This window comes from Sminthopsis crassicaudata, chromosome 2 (assembly GCF_048593235.1).
Source record: "Sminthopsis crassicaudata isolate SCR6 chromosome 2, ASM4859323v1, whole genome shotgun sequence".
In the NCBI taxonomy this organism is placed as follows: domain Eukaryota; kingdom Metazoa; phylum Chordata; class Mammalia; order Dasyuromorphia; family Dasyuridae; genus Sminthopsis; species Sminthopsis crassicaudata.
Window position 1 is genome coordinate 646683669 of NC_133618.1, and position 20072 is coordinate 646703740.

The following is a 20072-nucleotide window of genomic DNA, read 5'->3' on the forward strand; positions in this document are numbered from 1 at the left end:
GGAAAATTAGAGAATTTCTTATGAAGACTTTAAACTGATATACCAATCTAGAAGTATTCTCCTGGTCACTTTTATTTTAGAATTTACACATGCTAAAGTATAATATTTTTATCCTAGAGTATGGAATATATATATATTTATATATATAAACAGCAACAAACAAAAAAAAAACCCGTCTTTCCCAATCAGATTTCACTACTCTAACTTGTTACCACTGAAGTAAGTGCTTGAGAGTCTACTTCTAAGACTTTTCCAGATGTGCATTTAGGAATTAGGGGATATATATATATATATATATATATATATATATATATATATATACACACATATATATATATATATATATACACATATATATTTAAGGGATATATTATTAGAAAAATGTTTGAGAATTACCCTGGAGATCTTGGAGTAACTATTTTTGGAATGCAATTTTCTTCACAGGAAATTCCAGTACTAGGACAAAATTCTAGATCACCCCAAAGTTGAGCTGGGAGAGGAGTGATGCTTGTAAACAACATTTGAAGTGAATTCTCATTTCTTAAGATACCTAATAGTCTCTTCATTAATAGCTAACAATATAGTCAGATTTGTTGATTCATATATTATATATTTACTATTTTAAACTCATAGTTTTCTTCTTTTTCCAGATAAGATCTGTGATCAGATCAGTGATGCTGTGCTGGATGCCCATCTCAAACAAGACCCAAATGCCAAGGTTGCTTGTGGTAAGAATCCTAAAATTACATGATTATGGGAGAAATGATTATTTCTCTCTTGTATTTAATAATTAATTATCATATTAAGAAAAAGGTTTTTCTTTTTTTCTACTTCCTCATCAAAAACCAACCAGTGTGGGAAATTTCTCTTAGTGATTTACTTAAGGCAAGATCTAATCAGACTGTAAAAGAAATTGCAAATTTTTGCTAATGGATATATTCTTGCTAGTGTTTGCTCAGACAGAGCTGGGAAATTGTGGATCAACCCTTTTGTCAGAAAGGTGATTGGAAATTGATAAGCCTTTCTGACCAAGATTTGGTGACCCAAGTCACATACAGCAAGATCTTCATTTTAATATACTCCATCTTCTCATTGTAACATTCATTCATTTAGCTAATTAGAGTTGATTACCATCTCACATACAAACCTATTCTTTGAACCCAGCACCATGAGGGGTCTTTGGTCTAAGAGAGTTGGTTCAATGATCATCCTTTTAATAATAAATTACCAAATTACCAAGAGCTATGTTTTATGAATTTTTTAATTGTCACAATTTTGTAATTGGAAGGAATCTCAAAGGCCATCTAGTCCAACCCATAGTTGAGCAGTAACCACTTTTCTACAGAGTAGCCAGCAATTGATTATACAGCCTTTTTTTTGAAGACTTCTCATTGTTTGTTTGTGTGTGTGTGTGTGTGTGTGTGTGTGTGTGTATTCACATAACTGTATATTACCTCTCAAAGGGTCTATTCCACTTCTAGATTGCTTTAATCATACACAAGTTTTTCCTTAAATCAAACCTATATTTATATCTCTAAAATGCTAACCTGTGGGTCTTAGTTCTGCCATCTCCCAATATTAGCAGTTAGGGTAGCTCAGTGGATAAAACACTTGGCCTGAAGTCAAGCATCAGACACTTATTAGCTGGACAAGTCATTTAGCCTCTGTTTGCTTCAGTTTTCTCATCTATATAAAGGAGAATAACATTAGTCCCTAGCTTCCAAGATTGTATGGATCAAATGAAATAATAATTGTAAAGTGCTTAACATAATATATTACATAGTTATTGATATATAAATATAAGCTATTGCTCTTGTTATTACTACTATCTGGAGATAAAGTAGAGCAAGCCCAATCCTTCTATGTGGCAACTTTTTAAATACTTCAAGGCAATTACCTTTTCTCTCCTTAAGCCAATTTTTGGCTAAACATCCCTGTTTTCCTCTCCCAACCCTCCCAACCCAACTCATGAAAGTTGGGTTTCAACTCCTGGTCATACTCTCCTGATTTATCAATGTCTTTCCCAAAATATACCTGAAACATCATTTTCCAGATGTGGCTTAATAAAGACAGAGTACAATGGTACTATCATCTGTATAATGCAAAATTGCACCTTTCAATGAGGGATGTTAATGTGATCTTTTTGGCAGTCCCACTGCATTGTCAACTTATATTCATCCCAGTATGTTATACTGAGAACCTCCCTCCCCCCAATTTTTCAGATGAACTGTAGTTTACCCACATCCCTCTATCTTATATACTAATGGAATTTTTTTTTAAAAACTCAGTGTAAAACCTTTACAATTTTATCCTTTTAGGGGGCAGCTAAGTAGCACAGTGGATAGAGCACCAGCCCTGAATTCAGGAGAACCCAAGTTCAAATCTGGTCTCAGACACTTAACAATTCCTAGCTGTGTGACGCTGGGCAAGTCACTTAACCCCAGCCTCAAAATAAAAATAAAAAAACAATTTTATCCTTTTAGATTAAGCCCAACATTTTAACCTACCAAAGTCTTTTGGGATCCATCAATACTTCTGTGTCATTTCCCAAATGTAATAGAGGTCATTCTATTCTTGGGATGTAAAATTTTATTTTATTCTCTTAGAGATCTAAATATGCAAATGAGCACTGAGTTGTGCTTTTGTGCCTCTTGGAATATAGTGTTTCAGTCAGTCATCAAGCATTTATTAAGTGCTTACTATGAAACAGGCTCTGTTTTAAGTGCTAGGCTCAAATATTAGAGGCAAAAGAGATCTTAGAAATAATCTAGTTCAACCCTTTCATTTTAAAAGTGAGGAACTCTTCTGAGCCTTGGAGATACACGTCTATCTCCAAGTTATGTGCCAAATTATTATCAGACACAATATTAGAATCCAATTAACCTATCTCCTAAATATACTGTCTTTTAATGGCCTAAATTTTTCCATTTCTATAGGCAAAATCATTGTACTAAAAGAATAATCCTAGTTTTATGTTTTTATTTTGTTTTACAGAAGCTCTGCTTGATGTTTTAGTGGTCCTAAGTAGGTTTCATTCTTTGGGAGAATAATGCTACATATACCCTGTTTCTGAGTTTGGTCACAATTAGAAAGTCCCAGAGAATTTGTCTATTTGGAAATGAGGCAGGCTATTTTCATCCAGTGAAAATACCAATGTAGATTTTAAGGCTTCTGCAGGAAGTTATAAGGTAGTTCCTGGGAACAAGCAAAAACTTTAAAGTAACTGTGAAGGATGCCTTCACTGTGACAAAAAAATGGGACATAAACACAGATATCTCTGTGGTTTAAATTTTTTTTTTCATTTATAATTTCTAATTCATGGTAATATTTGATAGAAGAATAATGATTTTCTAGGGTATTATTATTTTGGCACTAGTCTGTTGGTTAAAGTAAAATTATATGATGATTAATTCATTCTCCCATATATGTCATAATATCCTCTTGTGATTCCTTATTAAGCCAGTAGAAGACCAAGGTGCATTATTGTTTAATTAAACCAGAGGCACCATCTAAATTTCATTCACATCATTATCATCCTCTATCAGTATTTCTTAGACCTGTATAAGGTACAAGGTTCTTCATTTTGACATTAAGGGAATGCTCTTTTTCCATATTCTTTTGATTTTTAATAAGACTCAGGATTATAATGATAGATTTATAGAATTTTTGATCTGGAAAAGTTTTTAAAGATCAATCTTGTCTGCCTCTATCATTTTATAGGTAAAAAAGCTAAAGCTCAGAGAGGTCATAAGATGCTGGGTAAATTGCTAGAAAGGACATCAAGGCCCTCGGATTGAATGATTTTTCTAAAGTCACAAGGACTGAGCTGGATCCTCAGTCTTTTGAGTCAGTTTTCTTAAGTCATTTTTCTAAGGTTACAGAGTTCATTTGGTCTTAGACTAAAGCTAATTTCATAGCACATGTGCAAAAGCATAGTCTGACCAGAAGTACAGTTGTGTAATGGGAAAGCCTGATCCCACATTCTGCAGGAGTTGAGAAAGGGATTATGGGCCTCTGCCCGCCTTTTGTTAGGGATGGTTAGGTGGACAGACTTAAAGGATGGCATGTGGGATGGTTCCTTGGGGAGGAAACATGCTCTCCCTCTGTATCAGTTATTTGTACAAAATCCTAGTTACCCTATTCTAGTTATAATTTTGTCCTCCAGAGTCCTTGATATTTTTCTTTTCTTTTCCTTTTTTTTTCCCCCTGAGACTGGGGTTAAGTGACTTGCCCAGGGTCACACAGCTAGGAGTGTTAAGTGTCTGAGACTAGATTTGAACTAGGGTCCTCCTGAATTCAGAGCTGGTGCTCTATCCACTGCGCCACCTAGCTGCCCCCCCTTGATAGTTTTCAATGTCTCTCTGAAGTCCATGTCAGGCAGTATGGAGTCTTTGCTGCTTTGAAATGTGTGTTCTAAGTTTTCCTCTGTTCTTTCCTTTACAGAGACTGTCTGCAAAACTGGAATGGTCCTGCTCTGTGGGGAGATTACTTCAGTTGCCATGGTGGATTATCAGCGTGTAGTTCGAGACACCATTAAACACATAGGCTATGATGATTCAGCCAAAGGTAGAGAAGAAAACATTGAGATTAAAAAGCATGTTTGTTTTAAATGTATCTCTGTGTCTGGGGTTTGGATAGATTTATTAAGAGACTGATAAGAGGCCTTTACAAATGAAACAAATTACAGTCCATCTCAGACCAAGATGAGTTCATGTAGCTATGTCCACACTTCTACAACCTGACAATAAAGCACCAAAAAGAGAAACTCTGCAGGTAAATACCCCTGGTTATTATAGAAAATTAGAATTAAATGAAAAACATTTCTGTTTAGGTTGTCTATTATGGCATCATCATTTAATTCCAATGGTGAATGACCTTGAAAGTCAAAATCCTATTTAAATAAATGAGCAACCTTATCTTTGGGAGCACAAACATCACCTATGAATGTTATTCTTCCTGAGGACTTTGAACTCTTTCTAAATGCTTTCCAAGATTAGTCTGCTGTCATAAATATTAAAGAGTGAAAATCAAGTGATTAATTACAAAATAGTACATGATTAAAATATCAAGGGCCTGAAATTGAATAGCTGATATTAGGTATTTCATAACGCTGAGTACCTAAGTGGCAGAAAAATCTAAAAATGAGAGCAATGTAGCTCCCTTGAAATAGTGGCAAATGATGTGTGGCTTTGTACATGCTTCCCACAGGCATTCAAAACCAGATGGTGAAAAGTAATATAAGAATGATATAAAAACACATGGAATAGTGATATGATCTTATTTGCCTGTCCCATCAATGGAGGAGAGGTTGGCTGGAAGGGGAGGAAGAGAATTTAGAACTCAAAAAAATGTTTAAAATAAATAAATAGTAAATGTAAAAAATAAGATAATTGAAGGAGGGGTGTATGTGGAAAGAACACTTAGAAGCAGTCTAACACCTATGCTTAAGTCTCACCATTGACATAACTGTCTGAGTCTGGACAAGAAATTTCTCTGGCCTTGTGAAGCTCTCTAAAATAATTTGTTGCAGAGAAGGCCTCTCTATTGTTACTTACCACTTAGTTTTTCCCTACATTGATAAAATCCCAGGAGAGTCCCCCAAATCACAAAATGTGATAATAATACCTTGAGTCCTATCATGACAAAAAGATATTATAAAGACATTTTGTCATTGGGCTCATTATCTTCTTTTTGGCTTTCAGCACAGCCACATGTTAGACTAAAACTAGGTTGACAACACTGGGAGTCAGGGAGACCGGAGTTCAAATTCTGCCATTGACATTTACCAGCTGTGCTATCCTGATCAAGTCTTGACCTCTCTTTGTCTCAGTGTCTTCATCTGTAACATGGGGATAATAATAAGATCTATCTCACAAGGTGTTAAAAGGATCAAATAAAATTATATAAAATGTTTTGTAAACTTTACAGCAATATATAAATGCTAGCTATCACTTTACTGTTATTACTACTATTACTAATAAAGAGCAAAATAGAGAAAAAAAATTAAAAATTCATCGTATTATTTACACTTCTATTATTAAGATTAATCATTTGTTTAAGATACTTTGTATTATTTCTTCATACAACCTTATTTTAAAATTTATTTATTTTGAATATTCTCAAAAACATTTTGAATTCCAAATTCTCTCACACCATTGACTTTCCCCCACCCACTGAAGAGACAAGCAATATATCAGTTATACATGTAAAATCATGCAAAATATATTTCCATAGTAGCCATATCACCAAAAAGAAAGAAAAATAAAATAAGAAAATTATACTTCAATCTGCACTCAACTTATAATTAGTTTTCTCTTTGGAAGTGAATAGCATTTTTCATCATGAGTCCTTTGGAACTATCTTGGATCATTGTTTTGATCAGAGTTGTTAAGTCATATTTTGTCTTTATTAAGGTCATTAGTACATACCTCAGGTCCCAACTTCTCAGTGAAAACTTCTTGGACCACTGAAACCTACACTGTTTTCCCTCTTCTCTGCACTTATAGTTTTTATTTATCATACCATAAAATTTGACACTTAGTTGTAGTATTTTGTTGTTTATTATTATTTAAAACATTTCACAGTCTTGAGTTCTCAGGTAGATTTTCAATTTTTTGAAGGCAGGGATAATTTTTTAATACTACTTTTGTATTCTCTCTCACCTCCAACTTGGATGAGATGACAAATACTTGTTGACTGGTAGTTGAAAAAACATTTTGAATATTTTTGAATTTCTCAGGTTTATTATTATTATTATTTTTAATGGGGATTTAGATTTAGTCTAAGGGCAACTAAGTGCATAGAATATTGGGCATGAAGTTAGGAAGACTCAAGTTCTTGGGTTCAAATCTGACCTTTGGCACTTACAAGCTGTGTAACCCTGGGCAAATCACTTACCTCTGTTTGCCTCAGTTCTTTTAAAAAATAAGCTGGAAAAGGAAATAACAAACTATTGTAACATCTTTGCCAAGAAAACCCAAATGACTGAAATGACTGAACAACAACAAAAGCTTAGCCTAAGGCTCAGGATATTACTTGCACTGACAATTATCCTTCACAGTAGGAGTGATTGAAGGTTATTGCATTTGCTAACTGTTCTTCTATATTAAAGAAATAACTTGTTCAAAAATAATTATTGAGCATCTATTATATTCAAGGCTTGATGTGAAATGCTATGAGAGATCCAAAAATGAGCGATCCATGATATTTGCTTTTAGGAAGTTTGCCATATAGTAAGTAGATTAAAAGAAACATACTTATAATAATTGTTTGGGGCATAATAAATTAAGAAGTGGATTGTCAAATTAGAGGAGTAACACTGAATCACAGAGGTTAGAATAATTCAGACACTTGGAAAGGTAGAATAGGGAAAGATAGAAGGGCTTTAAGAAACAAACTGGATTTTATGTTTGAACTTGGTGATCATAAGGTGCCTCTGGAATTGGCTGAATGACAATGGGGTAGGTTGGTAACATGTTCAGACCTGTATTTTAGGTAGAATATAGACTATTTGTGCCTGGCCTCTGGCAGGGCTTTCCAAATTCATATGGCTCTGATCAATCACAGTTGGACATATTGTATCTTGACCTTAACAATGATGCCATTTTAGTTTTCTTCAAGAATCAAAGACAAGACCCAAACAACTTTAGGAAGATCATTTTAACAGCTGAGTGGAGAAAGGAATAGAGAAATGAGGCAGTGAGACCCATCAGTAGGCTATTGCAATAATTCAAGTATGAAGTGATAAAGACCTGTACCAGTGTCTTAAAGTGCTAGAGGAGAGAATGGGGCAAATTTGAGAGATGTTATGAATGCATGTATATGGCATAAGATTTTACAGAAAGGAAATCTTAGAACCATATGGTCAGAGAAGAATTATAGACTTGATCCAAAGTAGACATATCAAAGACATAACTACCATATCTATCATATATATATCTTTTTATCTATCATATCTGTGTTTATCTATTTATCCATCTGTCTGTTCATCTATCTGTTAGTCTGTCATATCTATCATATATGTCTTTATCATATCAGTCTTTCTGTCAATCATATCTATGTCCTATCATTCTATCTATCATATCTGTCTATCCATCTAGCTATCATATCTGTCTTCTATCTTTTTTTTTTTGTCTGTCTATCTATAATATCTGTCTTTTATCTATCAATAGATAGATGGATGGTAGTCTAAGAAGAGGGCATTAGTAAGTAAAGGTACTGGGAAAGACCTCCTGTAGAAGGTGGGATTAGAGTCTTGTCTTCCAAAAAGCCAGGGGAATTAAAAGATGAAGGTGAAGGGACTGAACGTTCTAGGCATGTCAGTGCAAAGGCAGAGATAGGACATTCAGTGTTTTGCTTAAGGAATAGGAAGCAAGTTAGCATTGCAATATTGTAGGGGGCATGAAGGAAATAAAGTCCATTACAGCAGAGCCAAGTATCTGGCTCATCTGCTTTCAGGGAAAAACAAACAAACAAACAAAAAACTTCCCTTATTGTTTTATATAATTATTATGTTCTGCTACCAGGCTTCCCTGTATTGAAATAACTTTAATTTGAATTCATGGAGCAGCTAATCGAATACCTTTAAGTTTGGGAGGCAACTCGGTACAGTAGATATTGTTTTAGAACTGGAAGTGAGAAAGCATGGGTTTGAGTTCTGTTTTAGACACACTGAAAAGGTCAGTTCATCTCTCATGGCTTTAGGCAACCCTGGGATTATTTAGAAGTTTCAGAGAAGTTGCTGATCTCACTGGAAGGGGAAGTTCTCCCTGCACCAATGACATTCCTTTCAGCTCCAATCCTTATCTTATCTCTAGCTTATCCTATTTACTATTTATGAGACTAAGGTCTAGTCACTTAATCTTTCTAAGCTTTAGTTTCCTTATCTATAAAATGGGAATAGCAATCTTTGTCATATCACAGAGAATAGATAATGTCTGCATATAGAGGGTGTGCATTCACACATACATATTCATATACATATATACACATATCACATACGTATATAAATGTACATATATATGTATATCTATATATCGAGATATATAGATACATATATATGTACATTTATATACGTATGTGATATGTGTATATATGTATATGAATATGTGGTATGTGTGTGTGTGTATATGTATATACACACACATACCACATATTTACTCACTACTTACATCCCTCAGTGAAGGAGAATATGTGATTTGAGTTGCTGGAGACAAGAGATTTTAATAAAATTTTACCCATGATAAAATTCCTTGCAGATGTGTACACTGTCCCCCAAAACAGAATTTGCTGGCTTCTTCCCTCTGCCCCTTTCCCCAATATTTTTGATTGGCTGAACTATCAACTGGTATCAGATCAAGCAAAGAAAGTTTTGATGTATTTTATTGGTTGCATTACTCTTGAGAGTTTGATTGTAACAGAAAGTTCAGTCAGCCAATAATAATGGTATGGTGAGGGGAAGCAGCAAATTCTACATTGTGTAGACAGGAGATTATAGGAATGCTTGAGGATGTAAAACTAACCCTTGAACAGCTTTGTTCTACAATGAGGCAACATAGCTTTGGGTCAAGTTGGCAATAGTCTAAGAATGCAGGAGCAATGTTAGAAACTTCAGAATTCTACTGTTGCTTAATGTCTCTATTGACTATCCTTAAGGAAGTGAGGGTGAGGAAAGGAGAAAACACTCTTGAGTTTCTAACTATGTTCTGAGTATATTTAAATGATACAATACTCCCCAAATGCTTTGCTATTACTTTGAGAGCTATACACAAGAGAATTATGGAATTATAGGAGTTCAGAACTGAAAGGGATCTTAGAGACCAATGGATTTATTTTACAGATGAAGAAATGGAAACACAGGATAATTGACTTGCCAAAGTCACAAAAAAAAAAAATCAGTATCTGAGTCAGGATTTGAATTCAGTTCTTTGAAATAGACTATCATAGATCATAGATTTAAAATTGAAAGAATTAAACCTTCTTATTTTTACAGATGTTTAAAGTAAATATTTTTGTATACTCTGCTAGTTCTTAGGAATATTTTTTTATGACACCTTTCCAAGGAACATAATGTTCAAAATTATTTAGCCTTCCTGAAATGCCAAGTTGGTATGTTTTGCCAGACAGAATTGTCAACATAGTCTACCAGGAAAGTCACTTTATTTTAATTTATTCAGAATTTATTTAAGAGTGACTTTTTGTCTTTGTCTTTATAAGAGACAGTTCCCAGAAGGGATTTCCCCTAGAAATGGTAAAGGGAGAGAAAAGTGAGAAGTAATTCCAAAGTTCATTTTATTTCCTTATGAGCCCATCTTACTGTAGCAGATGGCATGTGGACGGTTGTTTATGACTGTTAAGTAGCATGGACCACTGGGCACAAATTTGGCCACAGACACTTCCTAACTATAACTCTGTCCAAGTCCTTTAACTTCTGTCTGCCTTAGTTTCCTAAACTTTAAGATGGGGATAATAATGGCACCTACCTCCCAGGTTTATTGTGAGGATTAAATGAGATAATATTTATAAAGATCTTAGCACAATGCTAGGCACATATTAGGTACTTAATAAATGCTTGTTTCCATCCTGTGACACTTGGCTGGCTTTGTGATTCTCTCCATGTGTGTATGTATGTGTGCATGCATGTGTGAATATTGTATACTCTTGTACACAAGTGCTAGAGTCTCTATTTGATCATCAACTGTCATGGTGGATATTTCAGGAAATCTCTGGCTGTTGCAGTCAGGCAGAAAGCCATATTCTGCTGTTCTGCAGTGTGTTTGTTACTTTAGGTCAGAGTCTTTTTTGTCACTATCCTTTCTTTTCATGCATTGCAGCTCTGTGTGTTTCTGTCCCACTGGTGCCATTTTTTTTTTTTTTTTTTAAAGCATGGTTGATGCCTTTTTGTTATTACATCACCATTATTTCTAGAAACACTAATCCCTCAGGAATTGAACCCTCTCTTATAACTAAGAAAAACATTTAAGCAAAAATGCCTGACAGTGACTTTTTTGACAGAGAGGATCATAGACCTCAAGTTGGAAGGGCTTGGACACCTGACTCTCCAGTTCTCAGTTTCCTCAACTGTAAAGTAGAAAGCAATCCTAGAGAATGGATAATGAAATCTAACTGTACCTCCAAGCCATCCATTAGCATGACATTGTGGAAACAAAAATGGCTTTAGGATCAGAAAAACTGGATTCAACTGTCCCCAATTACTCATTGGATTACCTTAGATGTTTGACCCTTCAGGTCTCAATTTCCTCAACTGTAAAATGAAGGGATTGGGCTAGTAATTGTCACAGGGGACAGTTGAACCTAGTTTTTCTTATCCTAAATCCATTTCTATTTCCACATTATCATACTAATGGATGGCAGGGAGGTACAGTTAGATTTCATTATCTGTTCTCTAGGATTGAAATACCTAAGTATCCTTTTCACTAGGCCTCCCCTATAGGTTACTTTTGCAATGAAACTCTTTGGTCATATCTGTACAATTGCTAGACCCTTTAAAACATGTGTCCATCATGCACACTGAGCACATACCAAATTAATGGCTGGTATTGAATATCTGAAAAGGCTCTGACTGTCAGGATTCACCTTGAGAAGCGCAGGAGGGATTTTCAACTAAGCCACTTGGGGAAAGAGTAGAGGATCTATTGGCCTTCATTTTTATTTACTCATATTGTTAGTATCTTCAGGGCACCTGAAGGGCCATATTTTTTATGGAGTTGCTCACATTAGGCTACTTCTCAGTATACAAAGCATAAGAATACCCAAAGAGGAATAAGCCTCTGACTTTGAAATGAGAGTTTTTGGTGGATTGTAGAATTCCAGCCATGACATATGGAAATGTTTCATGGGACAAAGTAAGATTTCTCTAGGAAAGAAATCTTTTTAGGATCTTTTTTGATGTCTTTTTAGGATCAAATGACCAGTGGTCTTTTTACTGTCCCATGTAGAGATAATCTTCTCCTCCCCTTCCCAAATCCCAAATTTACTTCATAAATAAGGAAGGTGAGACTCACAGAGATTATAGTTAGTCTGTGGCTAACTTGGGACTGGAAGCCAAATCCTCTGTCTCCCAACTTAGTGTTCTTTTTGGAAGACTTGAGTTCAAATCAAGCCTCAGACACTTGCTAGCTATGTGAACCTGGACAAAGATGCTTAATCCTGTTTGCTTCAATTTCTCTTCTGTGAAATGAGTTGCAGAAGCAAATGGAAAACCATCCCAATGTCTTTGCCAAGAAAACCTCAAATGGGGACACAGAGAATCACATATCATTGATTGATCAAGCAACAACAAATAAAATTGGGGCAGCTGGGGGGGATAATAAATAGATCTCCAGCCTTAAATAGTTATTAGTTATATGATCCTGAGTAAGTCACTTAACCCTGACTGCATAAAAAAAGGGCTTTTTTTTTTTTTTTTGAGGGGATCCCTTTATCTAGCAAAACTGAATACAGGTTACATTTTCTATTTTGTGACTGACTTTTTCAAGCTCTTACCCTCCTTTCTTGAGTTCACATGCTAATAGCAGCCCTAACAATCACCACTATCACAACAGTGCTAGAGTCTTCCCTCTGTTGATTATCCCCAATTTATCTTGTATAAATGGTGATTGCATATAGTTGTTTGTTTGTTGCTGCCCCATTAGATTGAGTTTCTTGAGGTAGGGTCTGTTTTTTTTCCTTCCTTTGCACCACAGTGTCTGGAACATAATATATGTTTAATAAATTCTTGTTGACTGACTAGTTAGTGTTTTCAGTATTGGAAAGCATTTTATAAATATTATTTCATTTTATCTAAAGCATAAGCCTGAGAGGAAGGTGCTTTTATTACCCCATATTAGTTACAAGTCCTTTGGTTTGGGTTAGTTTTAGGTTGTGCCTGTCTTTATCTTAGATAAAGGATGCAAAGAGAAGATATTTCCCCAGGAGAATAAATGAGAAAAATATAAAGTTCAAAAACAAACAAACATAGGATAGACTGGATTAGGAATTGAACCAGGCCATCATGCGTGAATCTGGGGAACAGGTCTCCGCCCAGCTCACCTGTGAAATGTGTATCAGCTCATATTTGCTTTTCTTACCCTGCAGGCTTTGACTTCAAGACCTGCAATGTGCTAGTAGCCCTGGAACAACAATCTCCAGATATTGCCCAGTGTGTCCATTTAGACAGACATGAAGAAGATGTTGGTGCTGGAGACCAGGTGACTAAGTATTACTCACTTTAGCAAAGTCATAATTCAGTCCCAGTTAATCAGTTTCTCTGTTCATTCCAAGGAGAAATGGTCTCCATTTTTCAGAATATCTTTATTATTTGGATTTCTTAACTATTAATATCACATAGTGTTTGCTTTTTCTGTGTTTTTAGTTACAAATTGTGGAGCAAAGCCAATAATGTTATAGGATTACAACAACTTTTCCTGTTCCTTATCTTTCTACTCCCTTCTCCTCAGATAAAGTTTTCTCATTAATTTCTAAGCTGCCTGAGGACTTAGGAAGAATCTTTGGGCTTTGTATAATTTCTTTTCTTTTTCCAGTTCTAATTATCTTCTCTCAAAGAAGGACTGATTTACTATATGGTATTTGCAGTTGGTTAGACAGCAATTAATGTGAATATGGCCTTATGGACAGAAAACTCTGAGATAATGATTATAAGTAATACAAAATAACACCAAAGTCTCACGTTGTATATAGATTTGATGATCATATGTCAAACACGAGAGACAGGGGTGTACTGAAAAACATCTACTAACTCCAAAGAACCAATTGTTAAACTTTCAGTGTGAGCATTTATGCCTTGGAAATCAGCAAAAGCTACAGATCAGGGCTTAATATATTTTCTTGTTGATTGGTTAAAATTTTTAAAAAGGGATGGAGAAAATATTAATGCAAATTACATTTAAAATGTGTCATGTATATATTTTTTTTCAGAGAGCTGATTCTTAAATATTTTAGCATACTTTTTATTATAGAACATGGGAAACTCATAAACTGATATGATATATGTGGTCTCTATATAGAAAAAGCACTTTTGTAAAATATGATGAATGTTGGAGTCAATAGAAATCTAAATTTGAATCCTCCCTTAGGTATTTACTATCTGGTTGATCATGGGAAAATCACTTACCCTGAGACTCAGTTTTCTCTTTTGTAAAAATGAGGATAATAATAGCACATATTGTATGGGATTGCTGTACATGAGACAATGTCTATATAATAGTCCCCAAATCTTATATCACTGCATTGTTAACATTTTCTCCATAGCTTTAAAAAAATTGAATAATCAACAAGAAAATGCATTCCGCCCTGGCTTGTAGCTTTTGCTCATTTTCAAAATATAAGTGTTTAGACTTAAAGTTTAACAATTGGTTCTTAGGAACCAGTAGGCATTAACTTCAGCATATTCCTATATCCTGTGTTTGATGCATAATCATTAAATTTATATACAACATGAGAATCTGGTGGTGATTCTGACCTTTTAATATTTATTAAGTCTATTTTGTATCACATATAAATGTAAGTTTTTATTATTATGAGAATTAACGTGGTATGGTGGATAGAAAGGTCAACTTGCAGGAAGATCTGATTTCATAGTTCTGCCTATGTAAGTCTGAGCAAGTCACTTAATTTCTTAGAATTATAAACAACTGACACTTTAAGTTGAAAAAAAGGGTGCCAACCTGCATTATTAAAGGGAGTTTCTCCATCTGGCCATTTATCTTCGGTAGAATATCAGAACAAAAAGCAAATGGTTTAACTCAGAGGAGACTACAAGTAACTCATTCTGAATCATAAATTACATAAAATCTCAAACTCTTATGTGTTTGACATAGTTTCTATGATAAATCTTCATTCTTAACTATGAGGAAAACTAAATGGGATAGCTTGTGATAATTATTTCCTAATACAGGGCTAAGAATACCATTTGCCTTATCTATAATTGTGGGATTACTGGCAGAATGTAAAAGAAATGGCCAGGCTGCTAAGAGAAGAACCAGAAGAAAGCAATTCCAGGGAAGATACAGAAAGGAGAGACTCTTTAAGAAAAATGGTCAGCAATACCAGGCCTTGTAGAGGACATAAGAAGGAGGAGAACTGAGAAAAGGAAATTAGATAGAGCAAATAAATCATTTTTTGTGACCTTGTAGAGCAGTTTTGATAGAATGGTTGGATAAGAAACCACATAGCAAAGAATTGAGAAATGATTGGGAGAAGAGAAAGTGGAGGCAATGAGAATAAAGTTTTTCTTTCTTGGAGTTTGTGAAAAAGAGAAGAGATAGAAGTGTGAAGATCTATTTTAAAGATAGATACTGAAGAAGAAAAAGCATTCCATGTATATTCTTGGATTGAAATCTGGATGTTTGGTATAATACATTTAGTTCTAAAAGCATAAATGAGAAGAGATGGAGACATAATGTCATAGCAAAATACCATAGATAAAACTGCTTCCCAATTGGTAATGAGTCTGACTTGGAAAGTTTAAATTGAAATGGAATGTAATTGAGTAGCTTCTAAGTGTTAGCTAGAGGATTCTCAATAGGAATGTGAGTTCTTAGCTGAATTTAGGTACTAAATTAGTCATTATTTCCTGGATCTGCATTTCTGAGCCTATGTGCCTTTTAAGTTTGGGTAAATGGTATACAATCTTGGTTTGAGTTTCTTCCTTGGAATCTTTTTTCTTAGACTCCTAACTAATCTATGTATGTTAAGTACTCGTACTTAAAAATTTAAAAAAAAAAAACTTTTTGTAATTTTATTAGAAAACAATATGAGAATTTCTTAAATAATACAATTTCAGAATTCACAGAGGTTAGTGTTGAGAGTTAAATTACAAATTCAAGGAGTTCAAATGTTATGCCATGCAATTTTTTTGGCATTCATCTTTACCATGTGCTTATAATTGACTCTAAGTTCAAATTTGTTGGGTTTGAGAGTGAGTGATTCCTGCCTTTGAAATGACAGACCCCCCTTCCATTAATAGTGTCTGTTAAGACAGCAATTATTTTCTTTTTCATCTACCTATTAAATCACATTTTACATTTAAGTGAACTTAATGCCTTTCTTTGTTATTTACTTTGAAAATGGAAACATGTTGGCAGAACTTGTTAAAAGATCTTAAAGGAGTTAGTAGCTGAAGCAAGGGATTGTAGAAATTTAAAGCTCCAAAGAGAGAATATCAGTCATATTTAGTTTCACTGAGAAACTTCTCTCATCTTATAGAGAAGTGGGAAAGGAGAAAGGAAAGGGGGAGGCTAATACAAGGGAAAACAGAAACAGTAGGGAAAAGATATAAAAAAGGGGAGGGGCTATAAAAAGGGAAGGCTGTTTGAGGGAAGTCGTAGTCAGAAGCAGAATACTGGGGAGGATAAAAAGGGAGAAAGGAAAGAGAAAAGCATAACTTGGGGTAAATAAGATGTCAGGAAACACAGAATTAGTCATTTTAATTGTGAATGTGAATGGGATGAACTCTCCCATAAAATGAAAGCAGATTGCAAACTAGATTAAAAGCCAGAATATTACAATATGTTGTTTATAAGAAATTTAATTAGGGTTAATTAATTAACCCTAGAGTATAGCAAGTTGGGACACTAATATTCTTTCTCCTCTTCCTTTCTTTGTAGGGTTTGATGTTTGGTTATGCCACAGATGAGACAGAAGAATGTATGCCACTCACCATTATACTTGCTCATAAGCTCAATGCCCGGATGGCAGACCTGAGGAGAACAGGAGTTCTCCCTTGGCTAAGACCTGACTCTAAAACTCAGGTAATTCTTCCTTTGATTTTTCTGAAAAAGCCATGGTCTGCCATTACATCTGAGGTTATCTCCAGTTATCTTCATCTATCTCTGGCCATTGGCTTTAGCTGGTTCTGAAGGAGAAAGTGAAGCTGGTGACTTTGCACACTCCTCTCTTGAGAGATCTTCCTTATGTTATGTTTCTCTTTGAGAATGAAGAACAAGCAACAAATATAGAGGGCCAACAAAAATCTCAACAATCTCAAATTCTTCCTAATTTTTGTCCCTTGACAGCTCAAAATGGTAGATTCCAAGACACAATGATTCATTTTTAAATCTCTTTTCATTATAAAACTAACAACTATCCCCAAATATGAATATTTCAGAATACAAAACATGCAAAAGAGTGGATTGGGGGTAGTCTTTTGTGCATCATATGATGGACTGGAGGTGGTGAGGAGTTAGAGCTCTTGTGATGATGTTGTACCAGACCACCCTAGAGAGGATGAGGATGAGGAGAAATAGCCATAGAATGATGGGGCATTCTCCAGAGAACCTTTAACCATGGTGAGTTCAGTCAAATTACTACTACTAGCTAACATTTATTCAGTCTTCAAAGCATTTTATATTATTTTACTTGATTCTCATAACAACTCTAAAAATAGATAGATACTATTTTAATCTCCTTTTTACAGATGGGACTGAGGGAGGTTAAGTAATGTACTCAGAGGCACAGAGCTAGTAAGTTTCTGAGAGATTTGAATTGTCCTGAATTCTATGCACCACACCATCTTGTTGCCTAACTAGTCATTTGGACGAGAGGGATGGATCAGGGAGAGATGACATGACAAAAGTAGGATCCTCGTTTTACAAAGGAGTTTAGGGACAGTCAGTTTGGAAGTATGGGTATATACCTTTATTTGAGTGTGAATGCATTGGACAACTCCCAGGATGAGCTTCAGGGAGCTGGATAGGAGAGGGTTAGGGATTCCTCATTGTGGGATCTGTGGTGATGACACTAGCACCCTGGATACCTTAGAATCAGCCAGAGAAAGGATAAGTAAAAGTCTTTATTCTTGGTCTTTAGCAATAAAAGTGAAGAGAATGGACATGTAGGATCTCTGCTATCTCACTGCCTCCTCTCTCTCACAGAAGTGACCCTGGCTAGGCTCCCTGCACCTCCTAGTCCCTCCCATAATTCTCTGTATACACCAAATGATTGGGCCAGGACAGGATAGTGGGAAGGGCCATTTTCCAAGCATATTCTTTAGAGTATTGTGCAATCAGTAATTAGCCTCAAGTGCTTGATTGTCTGATCCTAGTGCATTGGCTCAAGAGTTTCAGCCCTTCACAGGATACTCATGGTAAAAAGTGGATTAAAGGAAAGAAGTGTCTCCCTGCTGTTATAGTGGTTTTGGACAATTCCAAAGGAGATGAGAGGAGGTAGGAAGTAATTAAGCATATGGGGTGGGAAAGAATTCTATACTGTCTCATGGGCCAACATTGGCAGAAGACTAAGAATTTCTAAGATGGCTGATTTGGGAATAAATTGTGGCTTCTTTGTTTCAGGATGTTGGTGTCAGATATTTCCTAATAATTAGGTTCCATTTTCTTTTCTCCATCCTCAGTTTCCTTGACTTCTTTGTAGTACATATTATTGACCACTTCTTTTTTTTTAGAACTTTCTTTGGCCTCTCTTACACTATCCTATATATTCTTTTCTTATCTCTGATCACTCTGTTTCCTTCCTTGATTTTCTTCCCTCCTTCAGAATTGTAGTTAATTTCTGTAATTTTTTTAGTCACATTCAAAATTTTGAAGTCATCTTAGATATCCTTTTTATTTCTTTTGCTTTACAATCAATAAGTCACTAAATTTTGCTAATTTCCCCTTTGAAATGAGTTTCAAATTAATCTCTTTCCTTATGTTGCCATTGCCACTATTAAGACCTCAGCTTTTACCGATATTTATTTTATAAAGACTCTCACATTCTTCCAAGCAGAATGGTGATAAAGCTAGGTGATATAATGAGAAACATCTGAACTTGAATCCTGCCTCATCCACTTATCAGTCATGTGACCCTGGGCAAGTCCCTTAAACCCTTCCTCACTTCCCTCATCTGTGAATTAATAATCTCTAAGGTCACTTCTGTGATCCTATGATTCCCTCAGTCCATTTTACACACAGCCATCAGATTAGATTCACTAAAGTAGGACTTTCAGAATTCCACATCTCTGCTTAAAAATTGTTAGTGGTTCTCTCTTTCCCATTAAAATAAGTACACATGATTTAGTAAAACAAGTTCTTAGATAATGAATCCTAATTCAACTTCCAAATATGATGATTTACTCCTCCACCTGATCTACCCACTTTATTTCTTGAACAAGCTTTGTGTTCAAAACGTTCTTCCTTCATGAAACATCTTCCCTTTTCCTCTCTCTAGCAAATCCTCATTTCTCTGACCTGACCAGCCCATGGTAATATTTGCCTCTTCTGACTTCTTACAGCATTTATTAAGTCTTTACCATGAAAATGACTTTTATTTATGTGCTGCTTTCCATATTAGGTATCTTTATATGCAATTTAAAAAGTTTCCACCAACCAAATTGACAAGGTCATCTTAAATTTTTTTTTTTTTTTATCACCCTTAACACCTGGTTAGAGTTTTATATGTTATACTATTCAATAAATACTTTGGATTTGGTTTTATGCCTCAGCAGTAGGAGCTTACCTGCTTTGCTTCTGGGAGAAATTTTAAGGGTGAATTGGTTGGTGCAGTGCATATCAGTGTACATGTTGCTTAAAAAAATTCAGATAGGATGCTGTCTTTTGGTTTCTTTAGTTATCTATACAAAACCTCAGCAGAGACTGCATTAACAATGATTTTTTTTTTTTAAAGCCATTCTCAAGAGCCTTCCCTTTGGGAGAGTAGCATGAGGGTTGAGATTGGCATAAGAAATTTAAAATCTACTTCTTTCTCTGTCTCTCTATTTCTCTGTCTCTCTTTCTCTCTCTCTCTCTCTCTCTCTCTCTCTCTCTCTCTCTCTCTCTCTCTCTCTCTCTCTCTCTCTCTCTCTCTCTCTCTCTCTCTCTCTTTCTCTCTCTTTCTCGACATGCATTTGTTCAGCTGTTTGCCAGGCTCATCACAGAGGATACAAAGAAAAGCAAAAACATAGGTGGTTTTTGTCCTCAATCAGCTCACATTCTAATGGTGGACAAAATATGTAATTAAATAAATATATGCTAGATATTCATATATACATTGTGACTTAGCTTTAATCACTAAATGACTGTTAAAGTCTTTAGTTTAAAAAGGCCAAGGTCCCCCATTGC

The 20072-nt window shown here is 35.1% G+C and overlaps 1 protein-coding gene across 1 annotated transcript in view; it reads left to right on the plus strand.

Annotated features, from left to right (window-relative positions):
• MAT1A (methionine adenosyltransferase 1A) overlaps positions 1-20072 on the plus strand; it is a 47484-nt gene that overhangs the window by 12426 nt on the left and 14986 nt on the right. Inside the window, exons 2-5 of the mRNA XM_074296671.1 lie at positions 651-728; positions 4444-4566; positions 13096-13208; positions 16626-16769. Coding sequence (XP_074152772.1) covers positions 651-728; positions 4444-4566; positions 13096-13208; positions 16626-16769 — 458 coding nt within the window. The remainder of the gene's footprint in view (positions 1-650; positions 729-4443; positions 4567-13095; positions 13209-16625; positions 16770-20072) is intronic.